This window comes from Lissotriton vulgaris, chromosome 8, assembly GCF_964263255.1.
Source record: "Lissotriton vulgaris chromosome 8, aLisVul1.2, whole genome shotgun sequence".
NCBI lineage: Eukaryota > Metazoa > Chordata > Amphibia > Caudata > Salamandridae > Lissotriton > Lissotriton vulgaris.
Genome location: NC_141696.1, coordinates 21,486,768 through 21,508,266, shown reverse-complemented (window position 1 = coordinate 21,508,266; position 21,499 = coordinate 21,486,768). Strand labels below are relative to the sequence as shown.

The window sequence follows — 21,499 nt, the reverse complement described above, 5'->3', positions numbered from 1 at the left end:
TCGGTTGCGCCCCTGAACCCGATTGGAAATCTTGGTGGCCACAAGATATGTTTCCTCCTGACAAGGTCTCTTTTAAGGCCAAGAATTTGGGAGTGATAGTAGATTGTGAACTATCCTTTAGACCTCACATCCTGTCTCTTGTTGGGAAATGCTTCGGCATTTTACGGATGTTGAGGAAATTTCTTCCTCTACTTTCACTTAACCACAGGAAAACAGTTGTTCAGGCATTGATCGGTTCACGACTGGACTACGCAAACGCTCTCTTTTTGGGTCTTCCAAAATATCTTATGACCCGTTTGCAAGTTGTCCAGAACTCGGCAGCCCGTACCATCTTTGGACTCCCGAGGAGAGCTGGTGCCACTGCCTTACTGAACACTCTACATTGGCTACCCATCGCTAAGCGAATTACTTTCTAATGCCTGACTGTGGCCTTTAAGGCCCTTCATGGTATTGGCCCCAAGTATATCGGGAAACGTCTTTCCCGGTATGCACCGAGCAGGACTCTCAGGTCCTCTGGTCTGTCTATGATGACAGCTCCTTTGAGTACTAAAGATTGATTAACAACATATGGAGTGTGTGAAAAGCAATGGTTGTAAGTATGATGTGGTTCAGGAGTGTTGTTTTCACTCCCATTTTCTGTAAATTGACCAAATAATTTATGTTGTATGTGATAACAGGATCAACGTCTGCAGAAATCATTTGATCTTCTGACAAACATAGAGCAGAATGGTATATTTCCACTACAACAGAAAATCATATGAATAAAATAAGTGATGTCTTGCAGATACATGTATCCATGTTAGCTTTACTCTGTTTGTATGCAATATTCATTTGGTTGACTTGGTTTAATAATATCATATGACAAATAAAGAGAAGAAAGAGATTGCTGCTCCACATGTCTCAATGACTCTTAAATGGCTCCTCCACGACCGGACGCTGGTGTCAAGTACACTGGGAAGGGGTCTGACACCCTCCACCTGCCGGATAGAATCCCTTCTTTGGGGCGGGTGTTTACTCCAATGAGGTATAGACCCTTGATTTCCTCGTTATTATTTATTATTATTATTAATTGGATTTGTAATGCGCATAGCTGCCGCAGCGATGGGGCGTCCCAGCGTCACCAAAGACCATAAACGTGAGCTAAGAAGGAAAACTAAAAATTAGACAGGGGAGAGCCAGATCTTTATGACTTTCTGGAAAGCAAGGTGGTTCTGGATCGCTCTGATGGAAACAGGGAGCAAATTCCAGAGTTTTGTAGCAAGACTGCTAAAGGAACGCCCACCAGCTCTAGCTTTCAGAACTCGAGGAATGCTGACCAACGCTTGGTCCGCAGATCTGAGAAAACGCTGCGGCACATAAAACTCTAAAAATTGCCCAACCCTAAACGCGCCTGTGGGGTCAGTATCCTGTGTGCCACACAGAGAGACTTGAACTGAATGCGCTTTTCAACAGGCAGCCAATGAACTTTAGGAAGCACATGAGCAACCGAGCAAGATTTTGGAAGTGCCACCAAAATGTTGGCCGCTGCATTCTGTACTCTCTGCAGACGCCTGATGCTGGACTTATTGGTGGCCGGATAGAGAGAGTTGCTGTAGTCCAATCTAGAGAGAATTGTCGCCTGGACAATGGTTTGATGCACCTTGGGAGGAAAGAAACCCAACAGAGGTTTCAAACCTCACAAATGCCCAAAACAGACCCCTGACACAGCTTTCGATTGGACGTCGAATGTCAGGCCACTGTCGAACCACACGCCCAAGTTCTTCACAGCCTCCTTGGGTAAGGGGGCGGGTTTAAGATGATCCGGCCAACACTGCTCGGACCACAACTCCCGGTTCTTCCCGAACAATAAGACCTCAGACTTACTGACGTTCAAATGCAAGCAGTTTACCGCCATCCAGTCCGCAATCACTTAAAGGTCTTCTTTAAATTTTTCCAGATTGGCGCTACATTTCTTAGAGAAGGCGATCACCGATTGGGTGTCATCGGCATACAACACCAATGACAATCCCCTACCTTTGGCTACCAAAGCTAAGGGTCGAACATAGATGTTGAGCAGCAGGGGCTAATATTTTTAGCCCAGCGGCACCCCCTGATGCAAAGCAAACTCCTGCGAGTGAAAAGGTGGCGCAGAGACTTGAAACATCCTCCGCTCCAGAAAGGACCGAAACCAATCCAAGGCCACATCCTTGATACCAATTTCCTGAAGGGGCTTTAAAAGTATCACATGGAAGACGGTATCAAACACGGTACTTAAGTCCAAAAGGACTAAGGCCACTGAATCATCGTAATCCAGTCTCCACTGCATTGCTTCCTTCACTGCCAACAGGGCAGACTCAGTACTGTGACGCTCTCAGAAACGGTTCTGTGAAGGGTCCAGTATGGCATTCTGCTCAATAAACTCAGAGAGAGTAGAGTTCACATGAGATTCCACCAGCTTTGCCAAAAAAAAGGCAGCTGGGAAATGGGGCAATAGTTGCCCAACTCCGCAGGATCCAAAGAAGGTTTCTTTAGCAGCAGAATAACCTTGGTGTGTTTCCACGTCACAGGTACGATTGCTAAAGACAAAGAGAGGTTGACCAGATCAATGTTCACCGGAGAACTAAGAGCATGAAACTGGCGAAAGAGGGCAGGTGTCAAAGGGTCGGCCGGTGAGCTCGATTTTATTTTCACACAAAGGGACTCGAACTCCACGGGGGACAAGGGAGGAAAACTTGACAAGATGTTGCCCGCTGAGGGATTAATAACCCCCGGAACAGCTGCCTCTACAAACGAGGCTGGGTAGGCTGGCCAAGATAAATCTTCTCCACTTTGTTCACAAAGTACCTAGCCAGCTCATTGCACTGATGGTTCCAGGAAATTGGTGATACCCCAATAGCGCCCGCGCTCTTCATGCCCTTAAGCAGAAAGAAGATCGTCTTAGTGGGGTTAGAACTAACCGAGATTTTATCGGCCACATATTCCGCTCGTGCTCTCCGAATTAGTTTGTGGTACTGCTTGATATTTACTTTTTGCTGCCACATCATAAAAGCGTCTCTAGGCATGCTCAAGCTGTTTACAACCCTTTTTGGCTATAGTTAGTGAATCGTTAAACCAGGGGTTAGACAGCCTGCGATTGTTCCCCCAGTCTGGCCTGAATGAAACTATCCAGACCTAGTGTCAGCCACTCATAGAATCGCGAGTTTGCCATCTCCACGTCCGATGGCAATAGAGGCCTATGACTGGACAGAAAAGCAGAAAAAAGGACAATGTCCAAATTATGCCAGGGGTGTTTTAGGACTGGGACAGGACGGTTCAGGTCTGCCTTTCCCTGCAGCCGCAGCGAGAACGAGACCAGAGAATGGTCTGTCCAGGCCTGCGGGACCAGAAGCAAGACCTTTAGCGAGCTTAAGTTAGAGAATATGGGGTCCAGTAGGTGTCCTGCCATATGCGTGCACTCAAGGACCCGCTGGACCAGCTGGTAGGCCTCTAGGTCAGCCAAAAAGCTTGTGATCTCAGTCGTCCCGCTATTCTCAAGATGTAGATTGAGATCGCCTAAGATGGTGAGATTCGCTGCACTGCTTGTGTGTAGCATGACTATGTTTAGTAAATCTTCCCTGGACAGGCTAGAGGGTCCTGGGGACGGTAGACGAGGAAGCCAGATACAGTGAAATTAAAATGCAAAATGGTTTTAAACAGTGCACTTTCGCAATCCACTATGTTCTCCTTACTGAAACTACAGGTATAAACCTCTCTGACAATTACTGCGATACCGCCCCCCCTGCCACTCCCTCTGTGTACACACTTCATCACGTAACCTTGGGGCAGGGCCAACCAGGGCTCCGCAACCAAGTCTTGAGTAAGCCATGTCTCTGTTAGGAATAACACATCCGGCGACTCATCAACTAAAAGATCAAAGAATTCGGCGTGATGTTACACTAGTGACCGGCAATTTAGACTTAGGAATCTACCATCCGTGTGGTCAGATGTGCATGGGAAAGACTCCTCTGGTGGGAGTTGAAATGTGCAAAACTAGCATTTGGAAGGACCGTCCTGGGGCGCCAAAGCTAACGATGGGAAATTAATCTCCTGCGACAGAAGCTCCTCACGCGAGTACCTGAGAGAATCAGCAGGAAAATGGGCAGGGGTTCTGGCGACGGTCCGGCGCAGACAGGTGCAGATGGGCTTGCCTTCAGTGCGCTGGCGGCATGCCCGCTGCACGGTAGGAGCTGGGCCTCCATTTTAAGAGTCAGGGGAGCCAACAACTATCCTGCTGACCTGCACTCCACCCAAGATGGCGGTCTCACTCCGACCATCCTGGATAAACTGCAGCCTTTCCCCCATTCAAGCCGCCTCCAAAACAGCTCGGTGCCCTCCCCGCGATAGCACAATGCACAACAGCCAGGTCAGTGCTAGAAAATCAATAAATGTTGCGCAAGTTTAAAAATGCAAAAAGTATTGCCAAAGGTAAGCGTAGGCAAGGAGAGTACAAATTAACAATAATTACTCATGGCTCACGCCTCAGGAGTCTAAGGTCAGTATCATTTCAACAGAGCGTATAAGTATTTGCCCATCAGTAATCAGACAAACTCCTGCCATTATCTTCATAGCTCCACTTTTACTTTCAAAATATTTAATCCATCTCCAAGAACTGCCAGTATGTGTTTTACCCCCATTTGAGATGTCATCAGTGATGCCATCAGTGATGTCACTGATCATGTCATGAGTGATGTAATAGTGACTTTATCAGCAATGAATTGTGGGGTCGCAAGTTATAGTTAGCTCTACTAACTATAATAGCCTAAATTCGCTGGTTTTGTACGAGTGAAATGTCAAACTAACTATAACGTCCCTGAAATCTGTGGTTTTTTAAGTGAATTTTAAAGGTTTTTTAAATGCTAATTTCTAACCAAAACCTGCCTGAAACTTATGTTTTTTTCAGTGAATTTCAAAAGTTCTTTAATGCTAATTTCTAACTATAACTTCCCTGAAACCTCTGGTTTCTTCAGTGAATTTCTAAGGTTTTGTAAATACTAACTTCTAACTACAATGTCCCTATTAAGTCCCCTTGAATCCTGAGGGTCTCTGGGGGCCAACTAGCCCACCAGGTACCTCAAGTAAGCACCACAGAGCTGCATTGCAGAGAGGTGTTCAAAGGCCACGCCTTTTTTTACACTACTCTGCAAATGCGGCTTCTGGCGCACTGCTGCTCGGAGGATGAAGTCCAATTGTGCATACTTTGGTCATATAATATTATATCCATAATTAGTTTATCTTTGCCAGTCATATTCCTTTGTCTTTGTCTGTTCTTACCTGGACAGTGTCGTATCCAAGAACCCCAGTCATGCTCCCTTTGCCATAATGAATTGCAAGATTTTCATTGGTTGACTGGAAGGTGGAGGAGCTGGTGGGGTCAAATTTATTGTGGTTTACTGTGGAGACAAAAAAGTGTTCATTATTTTCAATCACCAGAAAGACCTAGGGCCATATTATCAAGCCTTGGTGATAAAATTATTGCTGCTTTATCGGCATGAAACTGCTGATAAAGTGGCAATAATGGGCTTGATAATATGCTCTATTGAATTCCAATCGAAGCTCATGTTAGATGTCCTTCACATTTAACATGAGCTTCGATTGGAATTCCATAGAGCATATTATGAAGCCCATTATCGCCACTTTATCTGCAGTTTCCTGCCGATAAAGCGGAGATTATTGTATCGCCCAGGCTTGATAATATGCCCCCTGATGAGCAAATTGACAAAGCTTCATGATATGAATTCCCTGTGTTTGCCAATATTATATGAGTACTAAAGTCCTCTTCTCTGGAAGAACTTTTAGGTTCGCTGCAAATTTCAGATCATTGAAAATCATTGGAAGAGAGAAATATTAATATCTTGTTTGGGTACTCTGCAGAATCAGACAGACCATTCGTTCACTCTACCATTTCATACTGGGCTGCAACATAGAGAGTTGCCTTTAGGTTTGAGTGGGCTTGCCTGATCCAAGAATCATTTTTGCCCCTTCTGTTGGCACTTATACAAGCAGCCACTTGTTCCCCTGCCTGAAGGCAGAGCACATTCCATGCAGCATGCAGAGACTCCTATTGACCTTATATTCACATTTCCAAATCCATGCTCATGGACTCAGGCTTGGACATTTTGGGGCTAGTAAGATAACCCCCAATTTCTAAAAACCTAACATTTGGCATCCTCCCACCTCGGTCCTCAAATAATAGATCAGTTACTGATGTTCTGTTACTTTCTGATTTGTCCTAAGTGTCCACACAAATGCAGGACACTCCTCTCATATCTCCAATAGACCTCTGTCTACACCTTGAAATGCTCATTTACTGGGATATGAAGTATGTGAATTTAGAGAAGGTGGAACTAGGCAGTAACCAAGATGGCCACCAGTTTCTAGAGCTCTGTAAGCCAGTGCTGGCACTGGGACCTCCCCATTAGAAGATTGATTTGTATAATATCAGTAATTCCCAGACCTCTGAGATGAAGTTGGAGCTCTGCTTGGTAAGCGCATCTCCAGGGGCAAGATCACTAATGCCATATTGGATCTTTCCGCTTGTAAGTCACCTGAGGAAGATAGCTTCCCTGGTGCATTCTACAATGCTTGGAAAGCATTTAAATCCCGTAATCTCTACAATGCCTTCAAAGCATCAGAGGCCACCTGCACACTAGACCCCAAATACACCACCCTTGTGCTACTAGCTAATGAGAGGAAATACATGCTCCTCTTCAGAGTTATAGATAGGTCTCCCTCATTTAACACTGTCATGAAAACTCAGAATAAAATATTCCCAAGTAGTCTATAGTAGGCAAATCCCTTTGTAATACATCCCGAGTGGGATTTGTACTTTTAATGCACATTATCCCAATGCTTTATGAAATCGTGAGACAGCCTGCTCAAAATCTTGCCCCCTTTGCAAGATGCAGTGAAGACCTTTGATTCAGTGAAGTGGCACCCAAGCATAATTATATTTGTGGCATTGCATTGGTTCCAATCTACAAGGCCCGGCAGGCTCAAATGGACATGGCCATTAGCGCTTACATCTCAGATGGGGAGGACGCCTAGACTGTCACTTCAAGAACTCTGGTCATACATCACATTTTGGCATCCCCAGCTACTCTACATATCATTCTAATGTTTTTGATCTCCAGCCACTCCGGTGGCCTGTTTTGTGGGACTATCAGTTTTGGCATCTCTCCTGCGTCCCAGACACTTCTCAAGATGAAGAGGCAGAGGAGAAGTATACATTTCAAAAGAAGCAGACACCCAGTATAAAACTTCAAAGACAAAGACCCTAAATCAATTTTAGTGTCTGGAAATTAAATGTTAGAAGGGGAGTTTGAGTCCCCATAAATTGTCATCTGCCAAGCGTGCCAGATGGGTTTTGTGAGGGACTACTTCAAGAATTTGTTTTGCCCTTGACCAGGACTGGGAGCCAAGGCTTCTCAGTCTCCCTGTTGGGTGATAGTCAATTAGCCAATGAAACCAAAGACACCTGCCCTGAGAAAGGAGCACCAGCACTTCACTGCTTGCCATGACTAGTGTACCATATGGGGAAGAGAAGAGCACTGCAGAGATAAAAGTAGTGCAGTAATCCATTGAAAGAAATTAGAATGGAGAAATTACTCTACTAGGATTAAGCATCCCTACTGGTGGACCACAAGAAATTGCTGGGGGAGAAGAAGATCCCATTTCTATTTTTACAAATCCTACTTGACTGGTATTGGACCCCAGATATTACGCTGAGGTAAATACTGATACGACCTTACTTTTGAAGATATTACCACAACACATATGATGCGTTCCATTTTGGACAAACGTATGGGATAACCTGATAAATGTGTGTCTGTTTCATTCCACTCATCCATAAATTGAGCTCTTCTGAAAAACTATGCAAATGTTAATGGTTTACCCTGCTCCCCTCACCAAGGTCTGACATAGGTGGCCACATCCCTAGCTGCTGCCAAGCTATGCATTCTCCTACACTGGCAATAAAGTACCATGCCTTCAGAGCTGGAGTGGCTATTGGACTTACGATGAATAGCGCATTGTGAACATATATATCTGAGTAAGGGTAAATAGGGCATCTATGGGCCATTTCCTCCCTTACAGGGACTCATTCTCCCCTAGAGTCCTTGGGACAACAGCATTGCAGGCAATATCCACCCCCAGCAGTAAGCAAATGGTGTACCTCCATCCCTTCCACCCTATTGGCAACACATTTATACACAGGAGTAGGGGGAAGTTTGAACCAGCACTGTATATATCGCAGACCAGCCAATATATGGAGGATTTCTTTCTACCTGTCCCACTTGTAATTCTTTCCATCTAGACCATCTCTCACGAGTAACAAATAAGACTGCTCCACACCACTGTCTCCTAGCCGTCTCACTCCTGCCTTGGAGACCCTGAAAATCGCTCTCTGGGACAACTTCCTTCTAGATATATCTGGAGCCTGGGAACCCTGGGACCGATTCCCCTCCACACCCCATCATTCCAGCCTTAGCCATTTCATCGGCAATGCTGTAGACAGACACGGCGAACAAACCCCCAATTTAAAGTCTTATGGGAAATGTTATCTACTTTCCTTTTGTCTCCAACTGCCTCCCTACCTGTCATTATGCTTCATATGATTTACACACAGGACATATCTCATATCTCACGTGGCCTGTTCACTGTTCACCCAGTTATCAGGTGTCACTATCACTGGATGTTGACTTAAGTACATTGTTAGTTTGCCTGTGTCCTCATATGTTCCTTTGAGTGCAAATAAAGAAATCGGACAAAGAAAAAGAAACAACAGTCGTTACTGACACCAAATGCAATGTACCTTCAAGCGTTACTGATGGTGAAGGTACAATCTCTGAGTTCCTTTGTTAAAATTATTTCCGCTTTAGCGGCAGGAAACTGCTGCTAAAGCAGCGATAATGGGCCTGAAAATACGCCTTAGAGAGTTCCTATAGAAGCCCATGTTCTGGTGTAAACATGGGCTTCTATGGGAATTCTCTACTGTGTATTATCAAGCCCATTATCGCCACTTTAACAGCAGTTTCCTGCCGCGAAAGCGACGATAATTTTAACGCCATTCTTGATATAAGGCCCCCAGGTGAGTTGGCAGTCTGTCAGGGAGTCCTCAACAAGCAACGTCTGTTTTGCTATGTATGTATCTCATACAGAGCCTCTATTGTTTATTTCACTTTCTAAACCTCATAACTCACTGCTATGATGTAGCAACAGTTAACAACAAAACTTGTTACTCACTTTTACTATGTCATGAAGGCCTTCCAGGTGACAGGGCAGGCTGATGTGAACCTGTTAGCACAGCGCTGCTTGTTTGTTTTCACTGAAAGCACAGTGGGTGGAGGAAAAGGAAGGCAGGGAAAGTGCCAGGGCGCTGGGGAAGGATGGCAGCTAAGCTTACCTTTGGGGCAAAGATACATTACAGAGGCCATGTATGCTCCACACCCCGGCCTGTTATTCTTCTGCCAGTGCGTGGCAGCTGAATACACGGTATATAGTTTTGGGGGGAAACAGCGTTTACAACATTGTCAATACCACGCAGTTTACCACGACTTGCGCTAGGTGCCGTGCAACACCAGGGAACGTGTTGGATTTTAAATCCAACACCTTCCCTGCTGTTGCTCTAACTGGAGTAGGAATTGTAATTTATACTATTCCCAAGTCCAGCGCCCCACCTAGCGCAAGTCGTTGAAACAACTTGGGATGTAATGCCACACGTGGTAACAACGCGGGCTTTGTAAAGACCGCGTTGTTACCTACTGTGTTGTAATAGCACACGTTGTAACATGCTATATTCGGTTTTGGGACCATAGATGACATACAATTATAGATGGGTGAAAAGTGAGTTACGGTTATGCTTTTTCACCACAGGGTTCTGAGTGTCTTTATAGACAACATGAACTCCACTCTCTTTGTCTATTTGACGTCACTCAGAATCCCTTAGTGAAAAGTGTCCCCATAATTCACTATTACCCATCTATATTCTATATGATATCCATGGCTTCCACAGGAACCCTCTTCTATTTATACCAGATTCCTAATCTATGGCATTGGAACCGTCGATAACCGAATGCGTTACTTACTGTTGCTACGCCAAGGAGGCCGCTGGGCCAGGAGCCGTGCAGCTTGTCTGCTTTTGCTGACAGCAGAAAGAGCTGCAGGCGGCAAAGGAAGGAAAGCAGGGATGGTGGTGGAAGGGTAAGGATGGTGGGTTAGGCATTCCCACATATGGGTTAGGAAGGAGAGGTTCTGGTTGTCTTTTTGATGTCACTCAGAACCCCTAGATGAAAAGCATCCGTGTTATTCACTGTTACCCATCTATAATTCTATATGTTATATCTATACTTTTAATTTCCTTCCACTGTCATAGAAATAACCAGAGCAAGTTCACTATAGCAGCGGTTAAGAAACCGCATTCAGCACCACTTTGATGTACCGCATGAATCCATGGAGCCTGGCCTCACACAGCGACTCCAAAGACGGAAGTCGCTGAAGCTTACAAAATGGCTGCCGCGCGCTGCTGTGAAAATTGAAAAAATGTCAGATTTGACAGACCGTGACCATATCTGCCCAGGGACAATTCAAAGAAGAATGCCTCCAGGCATGTGGACGTAGGTGAGGCCACCTCACTCTACACAGAATTGCATTTGCCAAGAACTTAAGAAAGAGGAAATAAATCAAATAGGAAAGTGGATTTCAGTCTGAAATAGCACACTTCAAAAAGACGCTGGGGCATATTATCAAGGGATTTATCTCTGCTTTTTTGGCTTTAAAAGTCAAGAAAGTGGAGATAAAATGATCTCCCTATCAACAACAGGGTGCTAACACGCAAATTTTCATGTTAGCACTCTTTTTCTCTACGCTTCCCCTTGCATCTCTAATGAGATACAAAGGGGGCGTTGCAGAAAAAAATATTAGGTGAAATGTTGTTAAGCGACATTTATCCTATTATCAAGGATATCTCTAACCCTGTTAGTGATAAAAAAAAAAGCTGCGCTAACCGCGGTTAGCGCTGCTTTTTTTACACCTGGTATTTTCCTGACGTAGCCATGATATCCTATGGAAGGTGGATATCATGGCTAAGATTGTGAGCCCCTATCATCAAGCTAACGCCAAACTTCGAGAGATTATCGTTGGCTTTTCAGCGATAATCTCTCATTTGGCAATTAGCGCGAGGATTTTTATCACTTCTGAGATAAGCGTTGCTAATAACATGCTATCTCAGTGATAAAAATCCACGCTACCCGGCGATAATTATCCCAGCGCTAAGTGCGCTTAGCGATAATTATTGCTGGGGCTTGATAATATGGCCCGCTGTTTTTTAACATTAGAAAATCTACAGTATATAAATATAGGAATATGAGGTGCTGTTAAAGTAAAACTATTTTTTTATTTTTTCTTACTTACAGGGAGTTTACACTTTTCAAAAACCCTATTTAATATTGAAAGAGTAGTAGTATGAATCTATATTCAGTTAAAAAATAACCATAAAAGATGCACAAAATCTATGCAAACATTAAAACATGTATAAAAGCACACAAACCTTCATAAAACATTACAAACAGCTCAAATCATAAAAAGAGAATGAGCGAGTATTCAATATATGTATATATCATAGAATTATATATGGGCAGCCATCGACTAAGGGGATGTTTTTCACCTTTTGGTTCTGAGTGTCACAGACGACACAAGGTTCTCTGTTATCTATAAACTCACTGAGAACCCCTTGCTGAAAAACATCCCCGTAATGGCTTACAAATGTATAAGTCTATATGTTGATATATTTGACCATTTAAGTGTAGCTTATCACTTGAAGTTCAGTAAAATGTACTTATATGAGTCACTGCTTCACAGGCAGGAGTCACACCTCCAGTGAGAGTTGTGCTGGCTTCACGCCTGGTCCACCACAAGCTGTAAGGTGGTCCCTGCAGGTCTCCAGTGCCCCTTGCCATAGAAACAAAAGCAGGACTACGATGAAGGCCTCTGACTATCTAAGAGCTGGTTGCTGCACAAACAAAAGCAGGATTATAATGAAGGCCCCCTTGCTCTCCGACTCAGCCAAGTGAAGGGAGCCTTCAAAGACAAGGCCTGATGCAATGGACACATAACAAAGTACCTGCATAACAAAGATGGCTCCTTCCTGTGTGCTTGTAGGTAGGCTTGGGAAGGTAGTATAACACACAATAGATCCTATTTTAGAATACTATCATATGTTTGTACACAAATAAATCATACAAACGTTAGACTTGTCAAGATTCATAGGTGAAGATTTACAAGCCTCTTGCGTCACTTTTGCGTGACTTTTCCCATATTAAAAATGAAGCAAAAGTGGTGCAAGGGCCTTGTAAATATGCCCCATAGAGTATTTGTTACCCTTCAAGTGAGCCGTCCTTTCTGATGTGAAATAAGTTTTTTTTAAATGGGAGAGCTTTTTTCCAAGGTGGCTTCAGTAAATGATCAATTCCATCTTCTGAAAACAACGCACCCCCACCCTGCACTGAAAGGATGCCCCTGGAGGTGGAAGGATACACCTAATGCCCAATAGAATGGCGATGAGAGAGAAATGTTCCACTGGTCTGGTCCAAGATGTGACTGTCAATGACTTTAATTAACAGCTTTGAAGACGTTTGACCCAAACAAGCCAAGTGCTAAAGGAAGCTGACCTGAAGCCTACTCTTTGTTTAACCCATTGCATGCTCGTGACGGAACCATTCCTTCACGAGCCATGGTGGTGCTGTGCTGGTGACGAATGATTTTGCGCCTGCGCTGAGGGTTCTATTAGGCAGGCGGGGTCGTGACGGAACCATTCCGTCACGAGCACAGCGCCAATTCGGCTCGTGACGGAGTGGTTCCGTCATGAGCATGATGTCACCTCGCGGCCCCCCTCCCCCCTAGCGCCGTAGCGGAATTACCGCCGTGACCAAGGGGTTAAAGCACACTAAGGGGAATATTTGTGAGCAACTTGCACCGCTGTAGCATAATTATTTGTGATGCAATGGAGGTGCAAACTTTGAAATCATATTTATGAGGCTCCACAAAGCCCCTTTGTGCGCCTTTGAATGGCCTTAAAGGTATGGAGCAAGGCAAGGCAGGGCGAATCGATGCGTAGCCTTACTCTGTGTCAAGGAGGTGTTCAATGGGCTTTGCAGTGGGTGCCCCCACACAACACCTGTGGATGATGATGCATCCCCAAATTTGAAAGGACTTTTAAGCCTGGGGATGTGCCAAATCCTAATATGTTTATTTCTCCTCTTTTTTCCTCTCGTTTTTTCCATTCAGCAGCTCAAGAGTGACTGGAAAAGGTGAGGCGCAGATTGCGTCAGAGCGCTAGTGAACCACAGGAGCAGGTCTGGTGAGCGGTGAATGTGTCGCTGATGGAATACGAGCACTCCTATTTGTTGATTTTTTGCCCTCAAGAGGTACTCACAGCAAGCCGGGCTTGAACAATCCACCGATGGGACCCAGAGATTGGCTGATCCGGTGTCAAAGATCACCGTGAAGTCCTGGGGTGGGGTCCCAATGGAGATGGTGCCGTAATAGGAGGTCTGTTGGGCAAGAAGAAGATCATTGAAAGGTAATTACAAATATAAACCATTATGAGTCTTCAGCTACCCTATAACACATTTTAAAGTGATAAACAACAGATGCAACAAGAAAGGATTGGAACAGCGAGTAGAGGTGGCGTATTCACCATTTACCATTGCTTGCTGTGCATTTTCCAATAGTGAAACAAGCAACAATATAGCATTGTGTTCTCCTATTCAACCTCAGATTGTTTTCCAAAGTAGGGGCGAAGAGCTGAACAATATAATCACTTGGGAAACAACAGAAGATGCAAGAGAATTACAGTAACTTCCTTGTGAAATCCTGAGACCCTTGTGAAATCCTGAGGCCCTTGTGAAATCCTGAGACCCTTGTGAAATCCTGAGACCCTTGTGAAATCCTGAGGCCCTTGTGAAATCCTGAGACCCTTGTGAAATCCTGAGACCCTTGTGAAATCCTGAGCCCCTTGTGAAATCCTGAGGCCCTTGTGAAATCCTGAGACCCTTGTGAAATCCTGAGACCCTTGTGAAATCTTGAGACCCTTGTGAAATCCTGAGACCCTTGTGAATCCTGAGACCCTTGTGCAATCCTGAGACCCCTGCCTCCTGATTTCTTACTCTAGCATAGAAGTCAGGCACAGCTGGGCAAACCTAATCCATAAAACAGAATCCTGCTGGTGGCCTACACAGGGACAGGTGCCAGATCATTCAGTGAATGCCATTATTAACAAGGACACATCCTTTCTATTCATAAAACCACACAAAAGTAGCTTTGCATGGCTTGGAGAGAATGTACTGGTTTCTAAGACCACTTGAGGTGAGCATTGAAAATGTCTGTTCGAGAGAAGGAGAAGGAGTAGGGGTGTAGAGATGGCAGGGAACAGGGATGGATGAGGGTTGTGTGATTATCATTCAGTAATCCATCCGGTCATGAGTCTGGCGAGGAAGAGGGTGAAGAGAAGATAATGTGTGCAATAAAAGGGTCATTAGAAGGGACCGAGATATTTTAAAGCACAAAACAGGAGGTTGTTGGTGTGAATGTAAGTGCAATCGGAGTCTATAATTCAGAACTGCGCTGCTCTATTTTTTTCTAAAATCTGTAGGTTTTCATCAAGTGGACATTCTGTTCTTCTGATTTAATCAGCGTAAACCTTTCCCCCTTTGATTTTATTAAAACATGGGGTGTTGTAAAAAGCTTGTGGCCTGGACTGTGTTGTCGTGGGGGCTGTGCTGCAGCCTGGTGTTCCATGCAAGAAGTTTAAAGATTCAGGGGCAGATTTACAAGGAACTGACGCTTCTGCATAGATGCATCATTTTCCTTGAGCCTGCATCAAATGTCCTTGCGCCACCATGGATGCGCTGTATTTACAATACAGTGCTCCATAGTGCAAGGGTTAACAGATGTCTCAGATTTCTAACGCATCTGTTGGCCCAAACGTCACGCATCGCTGGAGTTGTGTCACAAGCTCGGGGCAACTGCAGAGATAGATTTTGAGGCCTATACTTACTGTACTGCGTCACTCCTTATGCCTGCTTCAAGCAGGCATAAGGTTTTGATGCAGTGGCGTCTTAAAAGTGGCGCAGTGAACTCTTGTAGATTTCACTGCGTCACTTTTATGAGGCCTTCCTGCCTGGGAGCACCCACCCTGCATACATTATACCTGACGCAGGTATGATGTGACACAGGGCTTTACAACGTGACACATCTCCATAGATGCATCACGTAGTAAATAGGCAGCATATTTAGAGCCACCATTCCGTCAAAAAAAAGTGACACAATGGCGGGGCTTGTAAATCTGCCCCTCAGTAAATAGGTTGCTCTCCCTCCAGCACTTGCGGTGAGTGATAAGGACCCTCTCCAAGTGCACACGGCGATCCCCCCAAAAAAAGACAGAACACTGGGCTTTTTCACTTACGTCAAAATAGTTGATCATGGGCTCGTAGAGCGCCTCAGCATCCAAGACTGGCAGATATTTGTTAGCGTGGTCTATTTTGTGCGACTTCAGAAATTCCTTCAGAGTTCCATCTTCTCTCATCTGTTCCCTCATAGATTTTCCTTTCTTTAGAGGAATCCTAAAAAGAAAAAGATGTAATCAGAATCATCCATATTAGAGACAGGAGATCTTGTGTTTTATTTCATTCAGACGCAGGTGACTGTCACCTGAAACACACAGTGAAGTATTTCGTCCTGGTCAGGAATTAAACCACACCGGAAGTTGTAGCTGGATCCAACCCTGGGATGCGTAGAACAAGTATGCGACATGCACATTGAGTTATGGTCATGCTATTATGTGTATTGGCATTTATATGTGTGTATTGGCATTTATATAGCGCACTACTTACCCGTAGGGTCCCAAGGCGCTTCGACCGCTGCGAAACCCTTCCTGGCTATCCCTGTGAGATGGTCCCTTCTGGGTATCTCCAGGGTGAGACCAGGCATCCCCAGCGGTCTGGTGGGGCCGTTAGTGAAGATGAGGCAAGCTAATGCCCAGAGTTGCCGAGTGTGATCGCTGATCAGAGTGGGCACCGAGGCGAGAGAATTATCGAGTCCGCTGACCCTGGTCCAGAAACCTGCCGCGCCGGGAATCGAACCCTGGTCCCGGGCCGTCCTCTGCTCTCGGGTCTGCCGCCTCTAACCAGTGAGCCACACTACTTCACTATGCTATTAAAACGAAGGTATCAGGTACCACTTACCATAGTGCAAGGATGCCCGCGTTGAGGGGAAGATTGATATATATATATAAACATACACATAAACAATCTGTAAATGCCGTTTTGTAACTTCTATGTGCGCTGCCTAATGCAGCACACATCGAAGGTGCAAAACAGCATTTTTAAATGATTGTTTATGTGAAGAAAGGAGGACCTTCCTGTACATAAACAATCATTCACGTTTTGCTACTTCCATGTGTACTACACAACGCTGCACACATGGAAACAGCAAAAATGAGGAGAAATTAAGCATTTCTCCTTGTTTCTACGGGGTAAGACAAGCTTTTCCCTGGCCTTAATTTTGGCTCTGCCCCATATTTATGCCAACCTTGTAAATATGGGACAGCGTCCAAATCAATAGGTGTTGCAGGGAAACACCAACCGCAACACCCATTGCCCTCCCCTTTCACGCTAGGTACAACGTCAATCGGTGCCTTATTTACAAGGCCCTTTTAAGCCATGTAAATAAGGCAAAGCTCGTATCACCACAACAACGTCTTGAAAAGTGATGCTGTGGTGGTGATAGGGTCTTGTAAATATGCCCCACAGTATTGAAGTGAGAGCTTGGGACACCTGACTCTCTGTAAGGTTCAAGATGGATGAAACTAATCTTACCTTCCTTTTGTCGGCACTACAAATATATGTCAGTGTTATTTATAATTCCCAGTCTAAATCTTTGTGATGTTGGTAGGAGCACCTGACCACTTGTTAAATTAGCACATATTGTCAGCAAGAATTGGCAAAGCCAACAGACCGAGCTTTTAAATTAAACTTCCTCTTCAGTCATTGCTGAATTCAGTCTCTCAATAAGACATCATTCATGCACGTTGTTACCCATTCTTGCAGACAAATAAACATTTATCCACGCACTTACTCATTCCTGCATTCATTCACTTACACAACTACAGTGAAACACACACACACAAACTCAATAGCACAAGCTACATGAATTGAAAAAAATACAAGTAAAATAAATAATGCATGCTGCTGCCTAAACATGTCAGGAGATTCTTGCAATGAAAAAAGAAACAAAATATATCAGCATTGGAGGTCTTACGATGCTATTGTAAGTAGAGTATATTTTTTGTACAATTTTCAGAGTTTTGAAAGAAGTACACACTATACGCAATAGCATTCCATGATAGTTCTCTGCAAATCGTCTACAAGTACTGTTTGTCTAAGGTGGTGAATACCACCAAAACCGTTCCCCTCAGAAATAATCTGTGCAGGCGTTAACACTGCAAAAACTATTCACTCCCAAAGGCTTATTGTTTTTCAAATATGTGTGTCATAATGAAAATATCAGGCCTGCTGCGTTTGTCGTGCCTTTGCGTAGTAAACAGGCAGGACCTATGGAACCTTAAGTAATGTTTCCCAAGAAGACAATCTGCCCCATACTCTTTATCTTTTGTTGTTCAACTAAACAACTTAAACGTATTTCATTGAGCATAGGTTTTCCCAAAAGACATGCATGAGGTATACCATAATAAAAGTACAAATAACTTCAAAATACAGTTGTCAAAACAATATAAATCCCTGCAAGGAGAGACTGATAAGGATGATCATGGTGTAAATATTCTATCCAAACCATTTGAGATGGTTACTACCACCAAATGTCTATGAGATTAGATGCGACAAAAGACAGGAAGGCTTCAGCACAGTGGACCGTCAACCCACCCTTGAAAGACTCTGGCCTTTAGCACATGAGTTCAAGTGAGGTAGGTTGAATGGCCTGGCCATTAATGTTCAGGATAAACAGATCAAACCCGTGGAACTTGACATACGTTTTGCCAATGGACCTGTAAGGCCTATACCCTTTACCACTGGTTTGACACTGCAACCAACACTGGTCTACTGAAGTGTGTATAAACTGGCAAACATCATACATACAATTACACAAATAAAAGTCAGGCCCAGTGTTTTCAAATCTGGAAGTTGGGGATCTGGAGTCACCGAGCGAATGATATTACGGTGGAGCAGAATCACTCCTCGGATACCCCTCGTAATGAGGGTCTATTTGTTCACAGACATTTTTGTTGACTTGCAATATCTTGATAATGTACAGTTTACAGTACCTTATCAGCAATTGAATACACTTATTAGGAGCTGTGTTTGTAAAAGCCTGTTTTTGAATAGAGTATAAATACTCTATAAATGCTCTATGACCATGGACACTTGTCCTGAAATGTAATTGAATCTCAGTAAATGTCAACTGAAGAATGTCAGCCTCAGTAGGAGGAAGTGCTGCAGTTCTGTAACTAACACTGGGTTGTCCACAGGCATAGCTTAGCCAATTTGCAGAGTGTTGTGCCAATCATTGGTGTGACATATTGAGTTGATTGGGCCTGTTACTTTTGACTTCTTTCACACTATTGATAGGCATACCTCTAATATTGTACTGCCATCTGTGATTCATTGCAAGCATGTTGTCAATTATGTATCGTACCCCCCTTTCATGCTTGTGATGCGGTACATGCACTGGAAGTGGTGAGGGTTCGAATTCTCCTACAATTGGAAACTGCAACCAGAAAGTGACCACGCGACTCCTTGGTCCAGCCTTTCCGGAATTTTCCATTGACTCAAAACGAGCTGGTAAAACCAATCAACACAGGAGTTGGAGGTAGACCCAGAGAAACAGAGTCTATTCCTAAATGAAGAACTTCACTGAATGATCAATGCTATAGGTACATTTTGCAGTTTGAGGGAATCTGATTGACTTTAGGGAAACTTCTGCAGCTTCTAAAAATTTGTTTGGAAGTTTCCATACCCAATATGACTACTAAAAGTTGTAAAGTTAATCAAGTTAGAGACAGTCCTACAACAAAAAATAATTGTTCTACCTTGCATAGTCTTGAATTAGACTGCCTTTGCTGTGGGGAAAATTACTACTTAGTAATGCAACATATTATTAACAAAGTTACTTTTTATTGCTATGAGAAATAAGTCTCTTTATTATTAAAGTAGTCTAAATACTGGCATATTGAATCATTGACATAATATTGATGTAAAAAATGTTGACTTGCAAAAATATTGGAAAATAAATATCATTTACTAACAAAAACACAAATATTGACAACAAAAATATTGCTGTTAAACGTATCTATTTAAACTAATATTGATAACAAAAATATCAGTAACAAAAAATATTGTCACCTTTAAATAAACATATAAATAGTAATAAATATTAAAACCAAAAATATCGACTACATTGATATCAAGAACTATCAACAAGTTTAAAACAAAAACATAAAAATAACATTTCACATAAAAATAAAGTTAACCATTTAATGAATCAAAAAATATTCTAAGTATATTCAAACAATCTCAAATTATTTAATAGAGGGAAAACACCTTAACAGTGCGGGAAGAGCCACGCATGCCCGTCAAAGCAAGTGCAACTACGCTTGCCTTAACCACACTTATGCATGGTTATGGCAATGCGGGATCTAGATGCTGAGGTGGGCGGGCCCAGGAACAGGAAGAATCGGGAGCGTGGCTGACCGTTAAGTGGGGTTGGGCTGGGTTTTGGGGGCTGGGGGTAGTTTATAAGGGTTGGGGGTAGTTTTTAGGTCTTAGGGGGCAGGGTTCTTTTTAGGGCTGTGGTTGGGGTTGCTTTTATGGTTTGTGCGGTTGGGGTAGCTTTTAGGGCTTGGGGTGCAGGGTAGTTTTTAGTACTCCGGGGAGGTCGGGGTAGTTTTTAGGGCTCGGGGGGTTCAGAGAAGATTTTAGGGCTGGGGGGTCGGGTAGTTGTTAGGGCTAAGAGCAGGTGGCATAGAATGTGATCGTTACCTTACATCCCCATACCATATGTGCCTTTACAATAAAACTGAGTGGTAAAGGCATGCGTGACAAAAGAATGAATTGTTCACACGCATGTGTGGTTTAGGCAGCGTAGTAGAGGCACATGTGGTTTAGCCAATCATGCCTCTGTCATACAACCTTAAAATGAACAGAAATAAGCCAAAAAATGCACTTTCAAGTTTCAAAATAGTATTCAAGCTATATATTTACAAAAAATATTAACATGTAAACTATTTTAACAAATTATTTCAACAAATAGTGCAAAATATATAAGCAAAATTATAAAATAAACACTTATTAGCATTCAACAAAAAAGACAATTTCTGAAAAAACACATTATAACTATAAAAAACTAAACAATTAAATAACACCTGAAACAAAATCACCAAATAAACAAATAAAATTATACAATAAATTAAATTAACAATATAAAAGGCACTCAAAATATAACTACTTAGTACTCAAAAACTACAAAACCTGCAAAAAGATGATACTCTGCCATATTTTCAGACAGGATTACAAAAAAGAGCATTGGAAAAATAGATACAACTACCTGACAAAGTAAGCAAAAGATTTATCTATACTAACTTTTAACTTAATTATGTTTTGAATGCTAAAGAAACAAATTATTAGCTAAATATTCTACTGCTTTTATTTTGTTAGTTATATATACTACAAAGAAATTATTGCAGAGTCGAAAAAACTACTAATCTACTGACAAATGACAAGATTTACATGCCTGCAAATATTTAATCCAAAAGTGTATTATTTAAAACATTTAAAAACAGAAAATACCCCTAAAACAATTATAATCTAAATAAACTCCCTCCACCCTCACTAAGGGCCTCATTAGGATCGCGGACGGACTTGCGTCCGTCCGCAACCCCAGAGGATGAGGGAACGTCGGCTTGGGCTGCGGCGTTCCCTCATGTGCGATTAGGATGTGACCGCCACCCTGGCGGTCACATCCTGGATATTTAACATTGCGGCGGGTGCTGCTTCAAGCAGCACCCGCCGCAATATTAAAAGTGCATGTTTAACATTTACATGCACAAAGCGGCAGGCACCGCGCGGTGCCTGCCGCTTTGTGCAATAAATGCTGGGGGGTACCATAGGTACCCCCCATGTGCACCCCCCACCCGCCAACACCCTGGGGGCCCGCAATGGGCCCCCAAAATCAAAAGTACACATGCTTTTCCACGGCGGTAAAACCGCCGTGGAAAAGCATGTTTACAAATGCTTCCTAATTTGGCTGGCGGTGTCTGATAGACACTGCCAGCCAAATGAGAGCTTTTCCGCCGCGGTTGTAATCTGACTGCGGCGGAAAAGCAGCGGACAGTAACCATGACCCACCAGCCATCGTAATGGGCGGTGGGTCTTTGGTGAGTCCGCAGAGGATTTTCCGCCTCCTCCTCTGATACAAAAAC

At 43.5% G+C, this 21,499-nt stretch overlaps 1 protein-coding gene across 2 annotated transcripts in view; it reads right to left on the bottom strand.

Annotated features, from left to right (window-relative positions):
- Positions 1-21,499, bottom strand: part of LOC147693260 (pepsin A-like) — a 126,848-nt gene that overhangs the window by 50,418 nt on the left and 54,931 nt on the right. For both annotated transcript variants that reach the window (XM_086933654.1, XM_086933655.1), the window contains exons 2-4: positions 15,476-15,632; positions 13,445-13,562; positions 5,290-5,408 (exon numbers count right to left, since the gene is read on the bottom strand). In XM_086933654.1, the coding sequence (XP_086789780.1) occupies positions 5,290-5,408; positions 13,445-13,562; positions 15,476-15,632 (394 nt within the window). The remainder of the gene's footprint in view (positions 1-5,289; positions 5,409-13,444; positions 13,563-15,475; positions 15,633-21,499) is intronic.